General features: G+C 39.4%; 2 protein-coding genes across 3 annotated transcripts in view; one reads left to right on the top strand and one right to left on the bottom strand.

Annotated features, from left to right (window-relative positions):
• The window catches only part of LOC121434795 (metabotropic glutamate receptor 3), a 212,472-nt gene extending 206,094 nt beyond the window's left edge, over positions 1–6,378 (top strand). The window contains exon 6 of the mRNA XM_041633767.1: positions 3,257–6,378. Within this exon, the coding sequence (XP_041489701.1) occupies positions 3,257–3,330 (74 nt within the window). The 3' untranslated portion in view covers positions 3,331–6,378. The remainder of the gene's footprint in view (positions 1–3,256) is intronic.
• A 401-nt stretch (positions 6,379–6,779) lies between these two features.
• LOC121434733 (endosome/lysosome-associated apoptosis and autophagy regulator family member 2-like) overlaps positions 6,780–21,308 on the bottom strand; it is a 159,171-nt gene continuing 144,642 nt past the window's right edge. For both annotated transcript variants that reach the window (XM_041633661.1, XM_041633663.1), the window contains one exon: positions 6,780–9,970. In XM_041633661.1, coding sequence (XP_041489595.1) covers positions 9,911–9,970 — 60 coding nt within the window. In that variant the 3' untranslated portion in view covers positions 6,780–9,910. The remainder of the gene's footprint in view (positions 9,971–21,308) is intronic.

Genomic DNA, 21,308 nt, shown 5'->3' with positions numbered 1-21,308 from the left:
ACCTGATCCTAGGAATGATAAAGGAATTAGCCGAAATGTCAAAGGCAGTATGCCTGTTGTTAGGAGCTCTCACCTTGAACCAGTTCTCTGTGCAAGGGTAGTCGTTGCCCTGGTGTGACTGGGGCACAGAAGAGTGCACCTGTCCTAGTGAGGTTATTACACACCTCGTAGGTGTAAGGTCTTCCTCCTGAAGACTTCCACTGATCTCACGCTGAGAAACGTGAACGTTTATGGACTCCCCCGGGAAACATTTACGGGAAGTCTATTCATGAAATACACTGGAGATTCATAAGGAAACAAGTAAGCAGGGCTGCTTAATTTCTGATCAATAGTGAAGAAGAGGGAGAGGAGGAGGAGTCTGCAAGCATCAACTGTGGAGGCCAGAATTTTCAAACTGGGTGATATGGCAGAGAGTTGCTGAGACTGGGCTGACTGAGGACCATCTTAAGGGGTCACATTCCAGCTGTGGGTGACATGACAGAGAGTTACTGAGACTGGGTTGATTGAGGACCATCTTTTTAAGGGGTCACATTCCAGCTGTGGGTGACATGAATGAGGCCTGTGATGAGCAGAGAGATGCTCCTGGTAGAAGCCACAGCTATGGTAAAGGCACAAAGTTGAGAAACATCATTACTATTTGGAGAACAAAGCAAGGTGGGGGGCAGGAATATGCAGGATGTGTAAAAAACAGATCGGAAGGCATAGTCCAATTAACTGAGATTTCTAAACCCAAGTTAAAACACAAAGGGGATACCACTGGAAGTGTCTAAGTAGGTGGCTCATATTTCAAAATGCAGCTGCCCCTCAGGATCCAGGGACCGGCTTGAGAACATCCTCCTCCATGAGTGGTCAAACTTTCAAATAACCTATGCATATCTCCAATAAGCTTCCGATCATGTCTAGATTTCTTACCATGGCTAACACAATGGGACTGCTATAAATAGTCATTATATTGCATTATTTGTGGGCTAGCAGAAAACTTCTGAATATGATCAGTACATATTTTTTCCTGAATGTTTTCAATCTTTGGCTGGTTGAGTCTGTGAATGCGGAAGCACAGATGTGGACAGTTGACTGTATTCTTGCTGCTGTGTAGGAAACATATGACCAGAAGAGATGTAAGTAGTATCTACCTCTCCTGAGAATCTCCATATGCAGATGATTAATAGCAGCTTGCCCAGGGTCAGACACGCCCAAGGGGTCATAGCTGGATACACAGCTAAAGCTAACTGCAGCTGATGGGAAGGTTGCCATGGAGAAAACAGGGGGAAAAAAAATCAAGCATGAATTTTAGACTTCTAGTTTAGGTTTACTGAGGAAAGGAAGACTAAGTGGGGAAAGGCTATACAAAATCAAGAGTTCTTTGGACACCAGTTTGAAATGGCGACTACATATTCCCATGACAACGTCATGCAAACAGCGAGATACAGGGCTCCGAGAGAGCTCAGACTGAGTGGTGCAGAGTGGTCCCTCTGCTCCCAGTGTTCTGTGTTTATGGCTTCATTGACCTTGTTCGTTTACTTGACCAACTTTTACCGATTCGAGGATTTCACAAAGCATATGAAAATAGAGAATAATTAAACTACTAAAGGGCTCACATTCGGAATCATCATCATAACTACTTTCCATCAAATTTTGCCAGGTATATACTATGTTATTACTATCTCCACAGCAGAAATTTTAGGAAATTTATCACATGTCATCCCTTCCCTCAAAAATTATAGTCATTTGGGAAAGAAAATTCGATAATGTGACATATGCCAGTAGACAAATTCTGAAGAGATAGAGGCAGGGGTTCATGAGTTTGAAGTTAGTTGAGGCTACAAAGAAAAATATTTAATGTGGTCCATTTATGTTAAAAGGTAAAAAAAAAATCTATCAAAGACTTTGCTTTTCATGTGACTCCAGTCATTTCAATCTACAGCCTACTCAAATTACTGAATGGAAAAGCTTCAGGTTGGCTAGTGGTGGACCTGCTACAAGATGCCAGTGCCCTAAATATGGTGGTCGCTCCCTTAGAATGCTGCATAAGCTACAGTCTCACTATTCGTTAACTCCTTTGTGTGCAGAGAAGTTCCTATACAAAAAGTAATTTATGGGTCAATAGTATCTGTTATCAGACACGAACACTTTGGAATGAAATTAGTTCATGTCTTTAAGGAAATGGAAGACAGTTTGTCACTTGTAACCAGGCTGTGTTCTGGTGATCCAGTTCCTGTGGCAAGACTATATGTTAGAATAGATGGAGAGACCTAAAAGGTGGTTTAAGTTCATTTTCATCATCTTGAGCATATGGTTTCATCCCAATGAAGAATGAGTTTCCTGCTTATGTCCTCATTCCATGAAAAGATATCAGGTGTAAAATAAATATAAATCCTCTGTGGACAAACTTCACATAAAAACAAGATAGTAATAGGTAGAAATTGTGTCTGAGAAAACCGTTATAAAGAATGACTGTGCCGGGCGGTGGTGGCGCACGCCTTTAATCCCAGCACTCGGGAGGCAGAGGCAGGCGGATCTCTGGGAGTTCGAGGCCAGCCTGGTCTACAAGAGCTAGTTCCAGGGACGGGCACCAAAGCTACAGAGAAACTCTGTCTCGACAAAAAAAAAAAAAAAAAAAAGAGTGACTGTACACTGCTATGTTACACAGGCACCATGGCACTGAGACCACCGTTGTCATAGTGATGTTACTGTCACTTTCTTTGGAATGCCTTCATTTGAGGACTTGTGAAGGAGCCAAAGCTCTCAGCACTCACTGGTGCCCGTGTCCTCAGAGTCTGTGCCACACCAACAGGGAAATCACACCAGCTTTCTAAGTCAGTAGAGTTCACACAGGACCCCTGGGACCAAAGGATAGTCGTTCCTGATCAAAGGTCAAAGTGAATTACAGTTATTGAACAGAAGAATTTAATCACCTGTAAGAAAATTATGGGGCCCTTTGGTTCATTCAGAATATTTGAATCATTTTAGAGATTATGCAATTAAATTTTCAATCCATGAGAGATTTCTTTCAGCAAAGATGATGCTTAAAGATCCCCTTTCCGAGACGTGTGACATGGGGAGGCACATTTTAGGATATAAACTAATGAGCAGAAGATATTTAGAAAGTTTGTCTACTCTGTCGTAAGTCAGTACGCATTTTCCAAAGCCTTGTTAAAATGGGTTTCGATTCAATCTTAACTCAGTGTCTGGGAGTATTGATGCCCTTAACTGAGTGTCCTGCTCAACTCAGCCTCTGTGCCACTTTGTCTTGCAGCCTCCGCCAGCACGTACATGCCGACGGTGTGCAACGGAAGGGAAGTTCTCGACTCCACCACCTCATCTCTGTGAATGTGATATGCGCATCAGTTCGTACGTTCTTAGGCCATTAGCCCAAGCGCTCACGGGCTGCCGCAGAACACGGGGACAGAGCAAAAGAACAACCCTGGCACCTTTTTTTTTAGAAACAGTACAATAAATTATTTTTGAGGACTGTTCAGTATCTAGTGATGTCCTACGACTTTCTAGGCTGATTTTAGTGCCCCTAATAACACCCCCTCCCCGAACATGGAAATAACCATTGTTTACAGAGCTGAGCATTGGTGAAGGGTCCAACAGGGTCAGTCTACTAAAACAAAACAAACAAAAAACCCTACACGGTGGCAATATTAGGTAACCTTTTTCCTATGACGTCTTTTGTAGGTTCTTGTTGTAACTAATTTAGGGTGAGTTTCTACGTTGTATATTAAAGTTACATTATGTGTAACAGATTGTTTTTCTCAGTACAAAATAAAAAGCATCTGTATTAATGTAAAGATAACCAGAATAAAAACCTTCCAGGTTTTCAAGTATGGTGGATAAAGGTTTGTCCTTTTGGCTCACTCAAGGTAATTTGAATATGTAGATTTCAAGTCACCTTCTCTTGTTAATGCTGGAAGTAATCGTCTCACTGTGCTTTCTCCACAGTCACATTGGAATCGAGCTGTGGCCCTGCTAGAGGGCCGTGAGTGGAAATCTACTTTCCTACAGATGACAGTGATCAGAAATTGGCAAAGGGTGACACCGTGAATATAAGAATATAAGACTATGGTGATATATACATAACATCTTTTTAAAGCTATGACTATATAATAGGCAAAATCTGCTGAATGAGGCAAAGTCTCTCATACATCCTGAGTAGAGGGCTGTGACCTATCAGGAAAAGTCTGGTGGATCTGACGTTCAAAACCAACCATTATGACTAGAAAAGAAACCAGAAAACCTCTAGTAACTCCATTGGGAAATCACTCTTGCCCTTTATAGATGAATGGAGAAGTAGAACCCTGGAGATCTTACTTCCCATTGCTCTCCCAAGTCCTATGAATGATGTTCCAGCACATGGACTTGCCATTAAATTTAAATATTTTACTAACCTACAATAAGGCATGAACAGTATAGGTAAAACTTTAGTAAATACTGCCCTGTTTCTATCAAACTTTTACTTGCAAATAACGAATGGAAAAAATATTGAGAACACATCTATCTGTAGAACCTGTATCATGTAACGAGGGCAGAAAGTACATTGATTTCCTGTGATAATGGGGAACAAAATGCTATAAACTATGTGGCTTAAAACAACAAAAAGTTATTCTGTCACAATTAAGAAGTAATAGGAACAGGCTGCCTTATAGACTTAAAGAAAGAATTCACTCCATTCTCTTTCTAGCACCTGGTAGTTGCCCACTTCCTTGGCTTATGGACATGTCGTTCCAAACCCTTTTCAGTCTTCGTACCATCTTCACCACTGTGTCTGTCTTGTCCATTGTCTTCAAATGTCATGTGTCACTAGGTAATTGAGCCACCTAGATAACCCAGGATACTGTATCTGCAGAGGCCATTCGTTTGGTTTTGGTGTTACTGATGGTGTTGCTGCTGGTAGTCATTTTGGTTTTTCTGGTTTTAAAATAAAATCGCATTCTCAGGGATCAGGGGCTAGGGTGTGAACATATTTCTGAATGCACTATTTAGCTCACAGCAGAAAGATCAATGAGATCCAGTCTATCTAGTCCCTGTCATTGTAAAGCACACACCAGAGCTGGGGATATAACTCGGCTGCTAAAGTATTTGCTTTGAGTGCATGCGAAAACATTTTAAAAGTAGGACTTGTGGTCAGAATGACTGAGAACGAGAAGAATTAAATATATGAGAAGCAGTATTTGAAATAGTAACACATAATACTATTTTTAATCTATCTACAAATAGTGAACAGTGGCATGAAGGCCCAAAGGATCGGCCTTCAAGGAAATAAGATGCTAGACAATCTTCTCTCCTGCATGCCTTTGAATGGACAGACTAAGGAATCCAGCTACAACCCACCAGATGCTTAAAATAATGGTACCCATCACTCCCTGAATTCTCACTTCCATGGGTACCTGAAATCTGGGAGTGACCTAGGGTAGGTGAGTAACAGATTTAAAGACACTAAAAAACAAAATTAAGTTCCAATCTGAGTGCAGTTGGCAGGAGACCCCGAAGAGCATGCTCAAAACCCCCATCTGCTGGAGATGACGGCTGAGCAAGGCTGATGACAGCGAACAAGCTCTGTCCACTGGTAGACGCTGACAGTCAGAGAAAGGCAAGATCAGCTGGGCTGTTCAGAGGCCCAGCTGATGCCTCTAACAATCAGGCCGACGGTGGATCTTAAGGCGAGACCATCAGGGTGGTGTCTGAATCGTGAGGGAAGTGGTTTTGAGGCTGGGTTTTGAGCCACACCCACTATATTGTATGCCCTGTCAGAACACAGAAAATGCATTAACAGGAAGCTCTTGTCATTTTCTCCATGCTTCCTACAAGTCTTGTTTCTAATTAGAAAGTGCACCATCTAACATATGATCCCTAGAAATAATTTTTATAAACATCCAACACATGTATGAAAAACAGATGCTATCTTTTCTATGCAAGCCATCTTATAAAAAATTAGGTTTGGAAGCTTTTAATTTTCTATATCAGTAACAACATTTTATCCTTCCGGAATGTAAAGCTGATTGATCCATCTCTGCAAAACTTTTCAAAATTTAAGAATGCCAAGCTAAAAAATAGGTCCTATTCATAAGAAAAAAATTAGAAGCTAGCTATCTGCTAGCTTGTCTTGTGTTTCTGAAGTTACTGCACTCTGCATCCTCCCTAGCTTAAATATTAATAGATTGTCCTGCCCACCCGAGTTTAGCACAGTGGAGGAAAGTCGTTCCTGTCTTAAAACTGCTAGGCAAGCTGGTTCCTGGACAACTCGGAGGGCAGATGTGAAGAATGGCTGAGACAGGTAATCTCTGTCTTTACAAGCCTCGAGTTCATGTGTTCTCTCAGCTAGTCCTTGCTCTATCCACAGGCCCATCCTGATCGTTTTAAATTCCATAGCTTGTCCAAAAAAGAAGGAGGAGGAGGAGGAAGAGGAGGAGGAGGAGGAGGAGGAGGAGGAGGAGGAGGAGGAGGAGGAGGCAGCTGTGGGGCCAGGGCTGAAAAAAGCCACAAAGGCAGATTTGAAGTAGACCCCTGAGGCAAAGGTGTGCATCCAAGGGTGAGGCAATCACCCAGCCTGCTCCAAAGCAGCAGGAGGCTTGGGTTTACATAATTCTTACCGGTTCACTCCTTTATTTGAAATGCAGCTAGTAGACTTTGGAAATCAGTTAATTGACCTAGAGGAAATAGTACCCAATATACTCCATTTTCATCAAAACTCATAAGCTATTTTCAAAGGAGCCTCCTTCCAGAACTTATTAAAATAAAGAAAAATTCAGCTAACCAAGGTCTTAATAGATACTTCATTCAAAGAAACTGGAGGTGTTTGCTGAACCAACAATCATTAAAGGACAACCAAATACAATTTTTAGTTAAAACAGGATCTAGTAAATGGGTGAGCATTAAGGTTCTTGAACACGTGCCATAAATAAAGCAGGGAAGCCTCCCCAACATCTCATGAATCCATGCTATTTTGTATGTCAACATCCCATCCTCAGAAGATATCTCCTACCTATCAATATGAGAACATAAAACGAGCAACACCTCCCACACTAACCAAGCAACTGATTTTCATGGGGAAAATAGAAACACATTAGCCTCTCATTAGGAATGACCCTGAGCCATAGGAAACACTGTTACCAAAAGACATCAAATGACGCTGGCCAGATGGGACTTAAAGAAGCCAAACCGATTGCTATCCACCACCTGAGAACCCAGATGGCGAATCACCAGACTCAAGTAATTGTTCCACGGTACTGACTGAAACCATCCTTTTGGGGGTATAATAAAGACAAAAGTCTACACAAAAGTACTATGAAATGTTTTTAATCCTAAGAAGGATATGATTATTAGTAACCAAAAAGGGAAAAGGTCAATAACAATAAAATTCAGTCTTTTAAAGCAAGTGAATATATATCAAATTGTTCTACATTGTTAAATGGCATAATAGAACTTATTCATAGAACACATGTTCTCATCCAGTGGGAAATTGACTTCAAATGATGTCTTGGCACAGTGCTCAGAGATGTTATAGGCAACAGTTGACTTAATGCTTAAGTACTTAAGTATTTGAGGCTCCAAAGTATGTTTTTTAGAAAAAACAAATCATGTATGTTTCTAGCACTCGTAGTAATGAGGGGAGCACATGCCAACTGAAAGTCATAGAAACATAATAATTTGCTTATACCTTTCAACATTTCACTGGGCTTATCAAAGGCCGCACATAAAACTATGCAGAGTTGTAGCACTAAAATTGGTCCTTATATTCCCCCAATAATATTCTCTCTGTCATTGTTCTTCAGCTCTTAGAATAAAATGACAAGCCAAGAGAATCCAAAGGTGGGGCTGAGCTGACAAAAATCTGTTTAATATCTAAAGATAGAAATAAAATAATAACTTCTTCGATATCAACCGCACTTTCAGAGAGTTCATTAAAATTTAAGGCATTTTCGACATGTCGGCAATTTTAGCCCAGTGACAAGCAAAGTAAGAACTACCTGGGAGCAAATCCCAATTATCTTCATGGCTTGGAACATGCATGTTATTATCCCTATGGCTTGAAACACGCATGTTGGCACAGCGGAAGATGGTGCCGGTGCCGGTGACGGAGTGCTCTGACTCTGTCCAGTGTGCACATTTTCACCAGCTTCCTTTGAAAGACATTTCAAGTGTATTTCCACTCTTAGGATTAAATTTCGATTATGAAAGGGGAACAATGCCAATATTCTGATAGTGGGACAATAATGAGCGGAGTCAAATAATTTCTTACCCAGAAGAATATCCAAGAGATTAAACACAAGAAATATGCTAAATAACATTCTCCTCAATAGTAGACAAACAATACAACATCATCTACTTCTATATTTAGTAGTAGACACACACATACACACACGCACCATTCTTTTAGTGATGGCAAAAGGGTCTAGTGTTTTACCCACTGACCAATAAGCACAATTATTCATTTATTCATTTTGTCTCATTTTTCACAAAAATAAGACTATATTACCCATGGAATCAAACATTACAAGTCACCAAAACACCTCGAGCAAAAACATAGTTAAAACCTTACCCGTGGGCTTTGCCTCCTTCATCCAATTGAAAATCTTTTTAAATTTTTGGATTAAAATCTGTAAATAGTATGGCTTACTGGAAACAAAGTAGAACATCTTAGACCAGCAATGGGCAAGATACTCTCCTCCTTCCCAGTGCTAAGAGTTTACACAAAATTGATCAAATTCACCGTCAACCTTTTTCCAAAAATAATATCCAAGTCACACTAATACTCATAATCCATCATAAGAAATACCACAACTTTCTAGGTTGCTTTTGAACAGGAACAATACGCACTTCATAACTGCTAAGAAGATTCTTACTATGAATACAAAGATATGCAGTTTTCGAATATTGAATTTCTTCCTTATTGGCTTAAAAATAAAATCTTCCAAGTAATTCATAATTTTCAAAGTCTTGTAGCAAAGGAAACTTGTAACTAAAGTTCTGGGGTCCGCCTTCTGTGAAGAAGAAGCCCCATTGCCATTTGTGGACACTGTGAGCTGCCCAATCAAGCACAATTATCTGTCCTGGAGACACGCCAACTTCCTCTTCCTTCTGTCTGTGCAGGCTCTGATAAACAAGGTATTCTACTGCTTTATTACTCAGCAACACTCAAACTGCTTTAAGCCCTCTAACTCCTGATCATGCCAGACTGCTTGAATTAATGACATGTTGAGGTTTCTCTTTGGATTTTATTATCTCTCCCTTAAGATTCCTTCACGCAATTAGTTAAATTCTTCATACAAGTTCCTACAAAGGTGGAATTTTGAAAGCAACAATCAGCTTTGATAACCCAGGTAAAAATCTTCACAAAATATTACTGATATCCTAGACTTTTGAAGTCAAGAGAAAATATCTTATGAAAATTTATTGTCTTTCATAGTTCATCATTTTAATAGAAAAGATGTTTTCAATTCTTGGAGAAATAAAGGGAAAATAATTATAACATAAAAGTTTTTTTTTTTTCAAATCTTCCCCAAATTACAAGACCAAGACATGGGAACACAAGACATATGCTTATGTCTGCCTTCCAACATATATTTTTTTATGTAGACATTATAAAGAATTAAAGTTACCCAGTAATTATATGGCATGCATCAGCAGTACATTGGTGGGCTTGAACTTGGATTTTAGTTATGTGTATATACAGCTAAATCTCTTCCTGAGTTAAGCTTCATCTTCAGTGAGACCCAGAACATGTCTTCTGTAGTTCAACAAAGTATGTGACGATTTATAAGGCAATCAGCATGTCTGCCTCCTCCTCTCTGTGGCACAGCCCTTCTGTGACATCACAGACATGACAGGTGTCAGGACAAGTCCTAAGAGTGGTCCTAAAAGATTAGGTGTCCTCGCTCTTCAGTCTGAAAGCAGAAGCACTGTCTCTTCATATATTGGGGCATCTTGAGGACTTCAGCTGAACAGATTCAAAGTGGTCATCTTTTTCCTAAGGGGGAAAACATAGTAAAATCAGCCCACTGAAATGCCATAACGAAAGTTCCCCAAACTCCCTTAACCTATGAACCTGCCACTTACAATTAGGGTTTTACATTTAAAGTAGGTAGAAAATACAACAAACAGCAAATCTACCCTGAAGGACAATTTTGATGCCCAAGTGATAAGACAGACAACTCCAAAATAGAGACAAAGACAAGATGGAGCAGATATCAGAAGATGCAGCTGTGACTTCTCTGAAGAAGGAAACCGCCGAGACTTCCTGAGGACACTCTCGACCTTGGTATGAAATCAGTGACATTGACATGCTAAGTGTAGGCAAAGTAGAACTGGCAGACATAGGTGGTGGCACAGACTGAATAGTAAGAAAAGTAACGGCCAAAATGAGTTATGTTGATCTCTATGTCTTAGGGGAATCTTTTGTGAATGTGCATCAGAGAAATCATATAAGGTAAGAGACCAAATGTCTAATTCAAACATGCTATTGCTGGTGTATATTATACTCTCACAGAGGAGACTAGTTTTTAATGTGGCGGAAGAGAAATAGGAGGTTGAATATTTATGGATGTTTTAATCATTAAATATAGAATAAGGCTGTTTTAAGTCTTGTGGAATAGGAAGAAGCTCTTTTTAAAACAAAACAACAAAGCCAGCCAGGGTTAGGCTAAGCCAGGTGAGGCTCAACTGGGTAAAAAGACTGGCACCAAGCCAAGCAGCCTGTGTTCAATCCCCAGAAATTACATGGAAGGAAATGAGGGAATGCCATTTGTCTTCTGACCTACACACACACACACACACACACACACACACACACACACACACACTATGACACCTGCATAAATAAATAAAATTTACAAAAGAACATATGGATTGAGGTGTAACTCAGTCATGTGGCCCCCCTCCTAGCAGCATATATGGAGCCCTAAATTCCTCTTCTTAGTTTGAAGGGAAACAAGAAGGGAAGAAGAAAGGAGAAAGTGAGAGGAAGGGGGAAGAAAGGAAAGAGGGATGGGGAGAGGGAATGGAAGGCAATCAGCTATCAAGTCCCAGCTGAAAATAGAAATGTGATAAAAATTAGTGTTCTATGAGAAAATGATGGGGAGTAGACAACGACGAGCTGACAGAAAGGACCTTGTCTTCGGTTTTACCTGAATAATACCCAGTGTATTTCAATCACAGTCCGCATTGGAACCCACTACATTCCCCTGCTTTTCTGGGATGATGAGCCTCTGAGATAGTGGGCTAAAGTCCTCAGTATTTTTGGACTAATTCTTGTACTAACTCCTTAATAGCCTGCCTGCAGTTTCATGTTTGTCTTTAGAATAACTATGAATAGTTTGAATTTATTAAGACCTCACAGCATTGAAGGACAGGGCTACACTTTAGGGATGCACCTGCGTAGAAGGCCAATGGCATGTTAAAGGTTTAGAATATCAGAAATGACCTATAAAGGAAACCTGAGATTCTGTGGTCTTTTCTTGAGAAGATGTAATTCAACGTGGTCATAAGGGAAATGGAGGCATGTACCTGTCTATCCTCAGGGTGATATTTAAATTCAAATGCTTAGATAGGGATCATAATGTGACATTCCTTTCAGCCCAACAGAATTCTGCTTCTAATGCTGATTTAGTAAGACGCATATCCTTGTCTATGTGTGTATGCAATACATACAGGTCTATATAATTATAGACTATAACTAGACTATAAATACATAGAGGTCTATATAATTACTTAAATAGCACCGCTCGTGAAGTGAGACTTCCCAGTGGTAGGAAGCAGATGTCTTCCTCTCTGAACATCTAGGACTCAAGACAAGGCTATCACATAGGTGAATTGTTAAGGGGCGGGTATGAAAATAAATTGACGTATGCCTATATGACCGTGGCTCAATACTTGGGAGCCACAGAAGGATCAAGGCTGCATAGTGAGACTCTGCCTCTGAAATAAATGCACTGAGATATCACAATATCGAAGAACAAACAGGAGGCTGGGATTTGGGAAATACCGACTTCTTAGTTCTAGCACCTATTAGACAAATCAGGGTCCGCCCTATAAGGATGCCACACAGGACGACTTTTCCAAGGCCTGAACTCAAGAATCTACCCAAGGCTTAGGAAGCTTTTCCTCACCATCCTAAGATGCCTCCCCTCCTCCTCTGTTCCCTCTCTTCTGTGCTGATAGATCCTACTCCTACTCTCCTGACACTGGATAACCAATCATGTGCACATGCATGATATGTCTCCATAATGTCTATAGTTGAAATAAGGATGAAGTTATCACATTCCCTCAGAGAAGAAAAGTATCTTATAAATGACTACAGAATAAGCAGATTCTAAAAACCCACAAAAACGTAACTGCAGCTTTCTTTTAACTGCTGAGCAAAGTCAAGGAAAATTAACAAGCATCCAGATGCAGTACAGAACTAGGAAAAGACCGAGGAAGTTATGACCTTTAGAATATAAGACAAAGCAAAGAGATATAAACATATAGCTCTGCTTGTTCAAATCATGCATACCCATTTTTAAGTGGTAAACACAACAAGATTTGATGCACACAGTAGCTCTCTCCAAACACTAAAAATAGCTCTAGTGTCCACCAGCAAGTCGTATCCAGATAATACTGCACCACTCGTGAATAAAAAGAATTCTGTTCCTGATTGAAACAGCATGTATGAATCTCACAAACCTCCTTTGGAGTCAAAGAAGAATTTGCATAAAGTATGACACCCTGTATGATGTGGTTACACACCGCTCTGAAACACATAAAACTAATCTATGGTTTAAAACATCACCATAGCAACTGCCTCTGGAAGATGAGAGGCCGATTCCGTGCAAAAAGACTGGAGGCCACTTTCAGGATGAAACTAGTGTGCTAGATTGTCAATAAAATTTGTAGCATACACCTTTCTCAGAATTCATCAAATTATGTGATAGTCACAATGCATGTCATTCCCTTAGAATGACCTTAAGATATATATTCTGAACTGTTTAGGGATGAGGCTTGTTGATGTATGTAACTTAAGTTAAAACACAATATAAAAAGACACTGATTAAAATATAGAGAAATGGGCAGATATGCAACGAAGTAAATATATTAAAATGTAGGTGGTAGGTTAATGATCTTATCGTTATATAATTGTTTTATATTGTCTACAATAGTTCAATTTTTATTTTAAAAAGTAGAAATAATGAAAAAGCAAAACACACAGAAACAAATCCTCTGACATAACTGGCAAATATTTTTTCCCCATTATGTCCGAGGCAGTCTCTTCACTGTGAGGGAACACTTCCTGTGCTGTGTATGAGCTTTTCAATGTGATCCTGTTAATCCTTGAAATTATTTCCTCTGCTACCGGAGTCCCTGCAGAAAGTCCTGTCTCTGCCTATGCCCCGCCTACATCCTGAAGAGTATTTTTTATATAGTTCCATCCTGCAGTTTCAAAATTTCAATTTCTATATTAAAGTCTTTGATACACGTGTGTGTGTGTGTGTGTGTGTGTGTGTGTGTGTGTGCGCGCGCGCGAGCAGGGTGAGGAACAGGACTCTCGTTTCTTTGTCCTGCATGTGGATGCTCAGTTTATCCAAAGCCAATGTTGAAGTGGGTGTCTTTGCAATTCATGTTTTGTCACTTTTGTCAAAACTTAATTGGCTGTCACTATGTGCTTATTTTTAAGTCCTATACTATATTTCATTGGTCTACTTGTTTGTCTTTGTGCCAGTACCACACAGTTTTTGTTACCGTCCCTTCATTATATAATTTAAGATCCAATATTTCCCCAGTGTGCTTTTTGCTTAAAATCGATCGCTTTGGCTATGGAGTGTCTTTTGTGCTTCTATGTGAACACCTAGAGCCTTTTAAAGCGCTACAGAAATTAAACACCAAAGTCATCAGATTAATAAATAGACTGAAAGGTAACACAAATGTCCAATTAGTATTTTTTAAATGTGTTCATCGTTCTCACCCAGCAGGAAAATACAAATTAAAACTGCTCTGAGATTCTAGTTCACCCCATCAGAACTGCCGCCAAGATAACAAGTGCTAACAAATTCTGGCGAAAACTCTGAGAAGAAGAAAACCCTTAGACATTGCTGGTAGGAATATAAAGTGGTAGCGCCCTCGTGGAGATTAACATAAAGGTTTCTCAAAAACTGAAGAACGGAACCATCACATGATCCAAATTTATCTCTCTTGGCTATCTACTCAGATAACAGGGATACTTCTAAACCCATATTTATTATTAATGACAGGAAGGAAATGGAACCAGCTTAGATGCCCTTAAACATATGAAAAGATAAAGTAATTGTGATTACATACATTACAGGACTTTATTTAGCCAAGAGGAAAAGTACAATTACGGCATTTGCAGGAGAGAAAAACTAGATGAAACTCTGCATCATTATGCTGTGTGATTTAAGCCAGTTTAGGAAGGACAAAAACTGCATGTTTCTCTTCTATGTGCATATCTGGGTGGGTGGGGGTAGGTGGGAAACTAGAAAGGGGCCCCAGATGGGAGGAGTAGATCTCTAAAAAGGTGGGGGGGGAGGGATAGTAATAGAATACATGTGCTATGAAAGAGGGGTGTTTCAGTAAGTGAAGGGTGAGGGAAAGAACACGAGTGGGTAGAGGGATCGGGGAGGGTGGCGAGGGAGGGAAACAAATTCAAATGTGTAACATATGTGTGTGAAATGTCAGAATGAATCACATTACCTTGTATGTTGATTATTGAAAATAATAAATTTTTAAAAGTGGACAAAAGATCACACGGACTGAAATTGTTACATTAAAATGCATATTCTGAACTCTCTCATGGAGTACCTCTGTGGACCTCTTATTTTCTGTGACTCTTTCTAAGAACCTCTGCCATCTTTCAGTGTTCTAACTCCAGTATAATAGAGCAGGGGGCACACTACAATATAAGAAAACACTTAAAAATCTCTATAATAGCTTAACTTATTCTCCTCCTGAACAATTCCAGGTACTCTTTAAGATATGGCTTAAGCACCATTTTCCCTTTCATGTCCCCTAGCATGTAAATGTTCCTTCCCTGGAAAATACCGCCCAATCAAGACAAACCTGGTATATGAAGGTTACTCTTGGCTTCATGAAAAAGACATAGATTATCTTTTACTCTAAACAGTCTTCTCAAATATGTTAATAAAACTCAAATCCTTGGATGATAGAGATGGCACCTTCTTCCAGAACAAAGGATAAGCCTGCTTACAGACCTGAAAGCTCAAAACAGAGCAATCAGGAAGCACACTACTATAAAATTTCTCAAGACAGGGGTTACTCTTCCATAACACAATATACCATATATGCAGGCATCTTTCTAACCTTTCCCCCCTGCAGTAGGTGAAGATCAAACAAACAGAACAAATCAGGCTGCCATTCCTAATGTGGATGACAATAGACTGTGTTTTGTCTCCGACATGGGAGACTCAAGCCTTCTAAAGAATATGAAATCATGGTAGACTCACATGTTGGCTTGCAAGTACAGTGACATTTCAAAACCATTAGAATTCTTCACTCCTTTGCTAATAAAGACATAAAAATGATGGTGACATGGTTCTGTAAATAAGGCAGGATTCAAGCTTCAAATCAACATGAATTGATAAAAAATTAATTTCTGAGATTCCATAAAGTTTGCAACAAACATATGGACCAAATACCCAAAGCATAAGGGGTCTACATTTTACTGCCTGATAATGAAAAGCAACAGGTGAAGTGGGAAGTAGACTACGGGGTTTACAGGCTAGCTCCTGAACAGTGTCTGATATTGATTCTCCTCTGAGAAGAAGGTCTTCCTTACTAGCCAGGCTGTTAGCTTCAGATATAGTCCCTGGAAGAACAAACACCAAACTTCATGCTAGTAAGAAAGAAGGATTTATTTTCTTTCAGATAAAAATTACAAAGACAAGTGTCTATCCTCAGCACTAAAGGGGGCATGTAAGAAGCATTAGTGGGCTGAAGCCTGGTGAATTTTAGAATTCTGGCTAATTTTGGAGATATTGCAGGACTCAATGTCAGGAAATGCAACAGCTTGGCCATCTTAATTTTCAAAACATTGAACTCTACCAAGCTTTATCAATTATTTTATGCCACTGTGACCAACAACTTGAGAGAAATAATTCAAGGGAAAGATTATTTTTGTTCCTAGTTTTGGAGGGATTGATCAGTCCTATGAGGGAGGCATTGCAGAAGAACCTACATTCTAGCAGATGGAAAGCAAAGGAAATAAATATAAGAAGGAGCCACAGAAAGATAAATACCCCCCCAAGACACGCCCACCAGTGACTTGCTTCCTCTAACAAAGGCCTACCTCCTAATTATGTGATTGATAAGGACTGGCCCATTAAAGGAGAGTCTTAATAATCCAATCATCTCTTAAAACATCCTCAAAGGCATACTGAGAAGTGTGTTCTACTAATGTCTTAGGCCTTTGTCAAGACAACCATGCTAACTTCAGACCAATTAATACCTGTTCCATTGGTAAAGTGCTTGCTTTGAAGGCACATGGACCTACAATGAGTACCCAAAGCCCACATGAAAACAACATAGACTGGTAGGCTCTTAAAATCCCAACCCCAGGGAGATAAAACAGGCAAATTTTTGGAACTTGATGCCAGCCACCCTAACCTGCTGAGTGAGGTTCAGGCCAATGACAGTTCCTGTCCTAAAAAACCATGTGCACTGTCCCTAAGGAATGGCATTGAGGCCAGACCTTTGAGGAGTGACCTCTGGCCTCTACACACATGCATACACATATACATGCTCACTTCCCTCCCTACACACACATACCTCCACATGCATAAGCAGCCACATCAATAAGCATGCACACACACAAATTTAATTAAATAAAATTAAATAAATGCTGATAGAAAAAATGTCTCAAGATTTTGTGCATTTCCTGACCAACAATACAGAGCATTGGTTTTCTCCGGGAAATTTTCCCAAATATAAATTCCCACAAGCACCGATGTAAGGAATTGACCAGTATTTAGGCTTTCCTTTAGCTCCAAGATAGATTTAGAAGGCATAAGGAGATCACTGTATTCTAAGAAATTGACCAAATAGAATCCAAAAACAATTGTTATTGTCAACTATAACATAGAAATTTCCTCTATCCCTTATGTTAAACCCAAGGATTAACTAAATGAAAGAAAAAATACCCTAGATTAATACCCAATTCTTGAATGGGAGGAGGGACTCCAAGTATATAAGCTAAGTTCTAATCAACAAATGACAGAAAATCCGTGGCCTCACACAGAAAGCAATTGTGATATGGCCTGCGACTCAAAGGGCCCCAAAGCTAAACCAGATGATGTCAGTAATGACTGCCTTGCTATTCAGGATGACTTTGGATGAATAAAAAATATCATTGGACAATGAGCAATAGCTGAGCTGACTATAAACAAGACAGATGCAAAGTTCATTTGCTCTCAGGAATTCTTCCTCTTTACTCTTAATCTCCATACACTCTGTCACTGGCTGTTAAGGAAGATGATGATTAGTAGAGAAACTAAGATTCCCTGTCACCAGGAGGAACTGAAGAGCACACACATCACTGGAGTGTGTTACAGAGCCTGGTAGCAAGGTTTCCAACATGACTGTGCAGGATGCACTCACCTCAAGTTAATAACCTTTCTGGACCTGTGACTTGAGCCAAAGAGAAAGCAGAATGTCTTGTTGTATTGTCATGACCCTCCACCAAGAGGCGAATAATCCAATCCCCTATTGGATACACTGCTAACTATATCTCCCTGTAACAGCCCACATCGATGAAAACGGGGCACACGTTAGGGCTCCCTGGCCCTCTTGAACTCGGATTTTAGAGAATGAATCTGAGTAACAGCTGATGGTGAGTAAAATAGGTGGTGATATAGCTACAGAACAAGGGCACTGGCAAGGAAGAGACATAAAACAACTAATGGAAATAGAAACTAATAGAAAGATACCTCCTAGATGCTGAGAGGCGAAGAAGTGACACTATTGAGCACCGTCAGTGCCATTCTGTCACAAAAACACCCTGGTGTGGTGGCTCTCACAAAATGGCACAATACCTCATATGACTTCCTGGTTGGCCATATCCACTACAATGTCCACTCACAATTTTCTGGCCATTCCTTTCAGACTTACTGAAAAATCTGTCATATGAAGTGGCAGATGACCCCAGCTCCTGTCCCAATACTAACCTACACCACTGTTCCCATAGACACCACTCAGCTATCTCATGGGTCCATAAACGCCACCCATTTGGGGTACAGACAAATAAAAAGATTGAATTGACTGTCCATCTTAGAAAGGGAGGGATACAGTTATTTGGGATGGGTTGACACCGCTAAATTTTATTGGCCATCAGAGAGGCTCCTTTCAAGGCACAGTGAGCTTGTGTTTCCTGACTAATGTTTCCTGGTGTCTCCAAGAACTGTGACTAATAATAAATTCCAAGACACCCTGCACATAACCAACTATAGAGTAGAAACCAGAAATTAACTCGCTTGTCTCCTAGAAACATGGTGACTTTTACCTTTAGGAATAGTCATAAAAATTTTTCGATTTTATGGAAACATTCCAAATAGATCATGCAGGCTCCAAAGAACTATAAGAAGCTTTTTAAATGAGTAAATAACATATTTGCCACTCACACTCATCCTGTCTAGTCATTTAGTTAGTAAAGGCGCTACAGGTTTGTATCCATTTTCAACTAGGTGACCCATGTCTAAGGACATTCAAATTAATAGCAACTAATTCTCTCTACATTATCAAAAACAATATAACTATCCTATAATTCATCCTAGAGGGCAAATAGTTGTATAGTCATTAATACATCCTGTAGTAGATTATCTTGATGGATTGCCATATCTTAGATTAAAATGATAATTTCCAATGAGGTGCACACATTGCTCACAGAGCCCATGTAGAAAACAGTGGGAAATACATTAGGTCTCTATGTTATTGTTTGGCATGGAGGGGTAAATTCTTGACCCTATTCTACTTGAATCTTATGGCAGAAACATCTTTCTGTCAGTGAAAAGGTGTCTGACTGAGTAGAAATAAAAAGACAAGAAAGATATTTCCTGCTCTAAAGTAGAACCTAATGGCTTATGACGTGTTTATGGTTAGCTAAGTATGTCTGAGATTGGCATATGGTTAAGGATAATGATGCAAAGTAGCCTCGTCTTGCTGCTTAATACCCTATTGACACAGCTTCATTTCAATGATGCATGGAAAATGTGGACAGGCTTCATCCTTCCCTCAGGCAGTCCCTAGCAGAGTGGTGGATGGAACTTACTGAAAAGTCATCAGAAGCCATGATGACAGAGAATTGGAGCTTAGATGTGACTATGAGATAACTCTCTGTGGTCTTCTTAGACTTCTGCACGCTTTACCTAGAAAACACTGGTTCTGTTTTTGTTTCATACTATATTTTCAGGAATGGAAATGAAGGTGACAGAAAAGCATTACATCAGTGTGTGAACCTATCAAACAACAACCTAAAAATTTAGGGAAGCATTTTGTATAGAAGGCAGCCTTTAAGGTTAAAGCATTTTCTTCTACAGCAAATACCAGGTGTGCCTACTTGTCTTTGGAAATGGCTTCTCCTTCTGAAGCCAGTGACAGCATCTTATCTGCCCAGGACAAGGAAGAACAAAGGACAGACGTACTTCCTGCTCATGCTAAATGAAACTGACACTTAGAAATGTATGCCTGGAAATATAAACATGCTATCATTTCCTTTGCACATGACTGTGGGAACTGGGAACTGGTATAGGTCCCATTCCTCTGCCCAGTGTATCTCTGCAAATTCTAGACTGGCTTTGGTCTTCTGTCTTCTAAAGCATACATGGAACTGTGGAAGGCTCACTTATTCACTAGCAAATGTGGCAAAACTGTCATTTTTGACCATTGCTATATTTTTGTTATTCCACAGCAATCACATCCTCCATAAAATCCCAACTTAAGAACAGAAAAAACCTGCAATAGAAATGTAATTTATTTATTTTCTTTTTAAATGATTTCCTATATTTATATACCTAAACTAGGAGAGTGGTTACTAAATCATGCCTACCAACATATTTTATTTCTTTTTTTATTTTTATGTGTTTTTGTGTCCATGCAGGCTGGCTTGCATATGTGTGGGCCCACATGTGGAGCAGACTTGCATAGAGATCCAAAGTTGACATCAGAAATTATCCTGATGGCTCTTTCATCTTACTCAATGAGGCAGGGTCTTGCTATCAAACCTAGAGCTCGCAGACACGGCTCACCTTGCTAGGCAGTCTGCTCAGGGGATCCATCTATACCTCCTAAGGTTATAGAACAGATGGACCACACACCCATCTGGCATTCACATGTCTTCTAGAGATGCAAACTCTAGTTCTTTGCCTCACTGTAAGTGCTTTAACCATTAGGCCATCATTCCAAATGATAGTCATCATTTGTCTATTGGTTGGAAATAATCTGAAAAGCACTTTCGTCTTTATTTTCATTTTTTATATAATTTTCATTATAATAATTTCATTATTCATTTTTTGAGTGGGCAAGCCCGAAATTCTTATCTCCTATCTCAATAGTGAAGAATGTCAAAGGAATGTGATTTCAAAAAGTACTCAAGGTTTCATATTCCCTTTATATACAGCTGTGACTATAAAGCCAATAACATGATGACATCCAACATGACACCATAAACATTTTCCCAGTTATGCAATTTTTTTATAGAAAGACAATCATAAAATAAACACAAAGGTATAGGTAAATATAAGATCTTTTATTAACCAAACTTTGTTTTTAAGATTATAAAATAATACATGATCTTTGTGAAAACTTGAGAATTACTAAAATGTTTTACCTAAATAGTCTCATTAGATTCCAATTCCCCAGAGCAGTAACTGCTAATTTCTTATTATGCAAATAATGGCATACATATTTATCTTATAGAAATATTATGTTTATTATATACTTATTGTCCTATCAGTACACAAAGATATCTCAATTAATTATTTTAATTTTAATTATTGAGATAATAAGATAGTCATATCATTTGCTCCTCCCCTTGCTTCCCTCTAAATGGACCCATGCACAGCTACTCACTCTCTAAAATCATGGCTCCTAATTTTCATTAATCATTGTTAGACATATGTGCATATATTTCTAAAAGTAACCCATTCAGTCTGTATAGTGTTGCTCATATTTAAGTTTTCAGGGCTGACCATTTGGTCTCAGATCACCAATTGGTATCCTCTTCCCTAAGAAAGATTTTTTGTCCCATTCTCTGCTTTTCTTGGTTGTCTGTAGTTGTCAATTAAAAATATTCAATGATTTTACTATAA

Source organism: Microtus oregoni, unplaced genomic scaffold (assembly GCF_018167655.1).
Source record: "Microtus oregoni isolate MIOR12 unplaced genomic scaffold, Mior012 000044F_ref0000062, whole genome shotgun sequence".
In the NCBI taxonomy this organism is placed as follows: domain Eukaryota; kingdom Metazoa; phylum Chordata; class Mammalia; order Rodentia; family Cricetidae; genus Microtus; species Microtus oregoni.
This window is presented reverse-complemented; position numbering and strand designations above follow the sequence as displayed.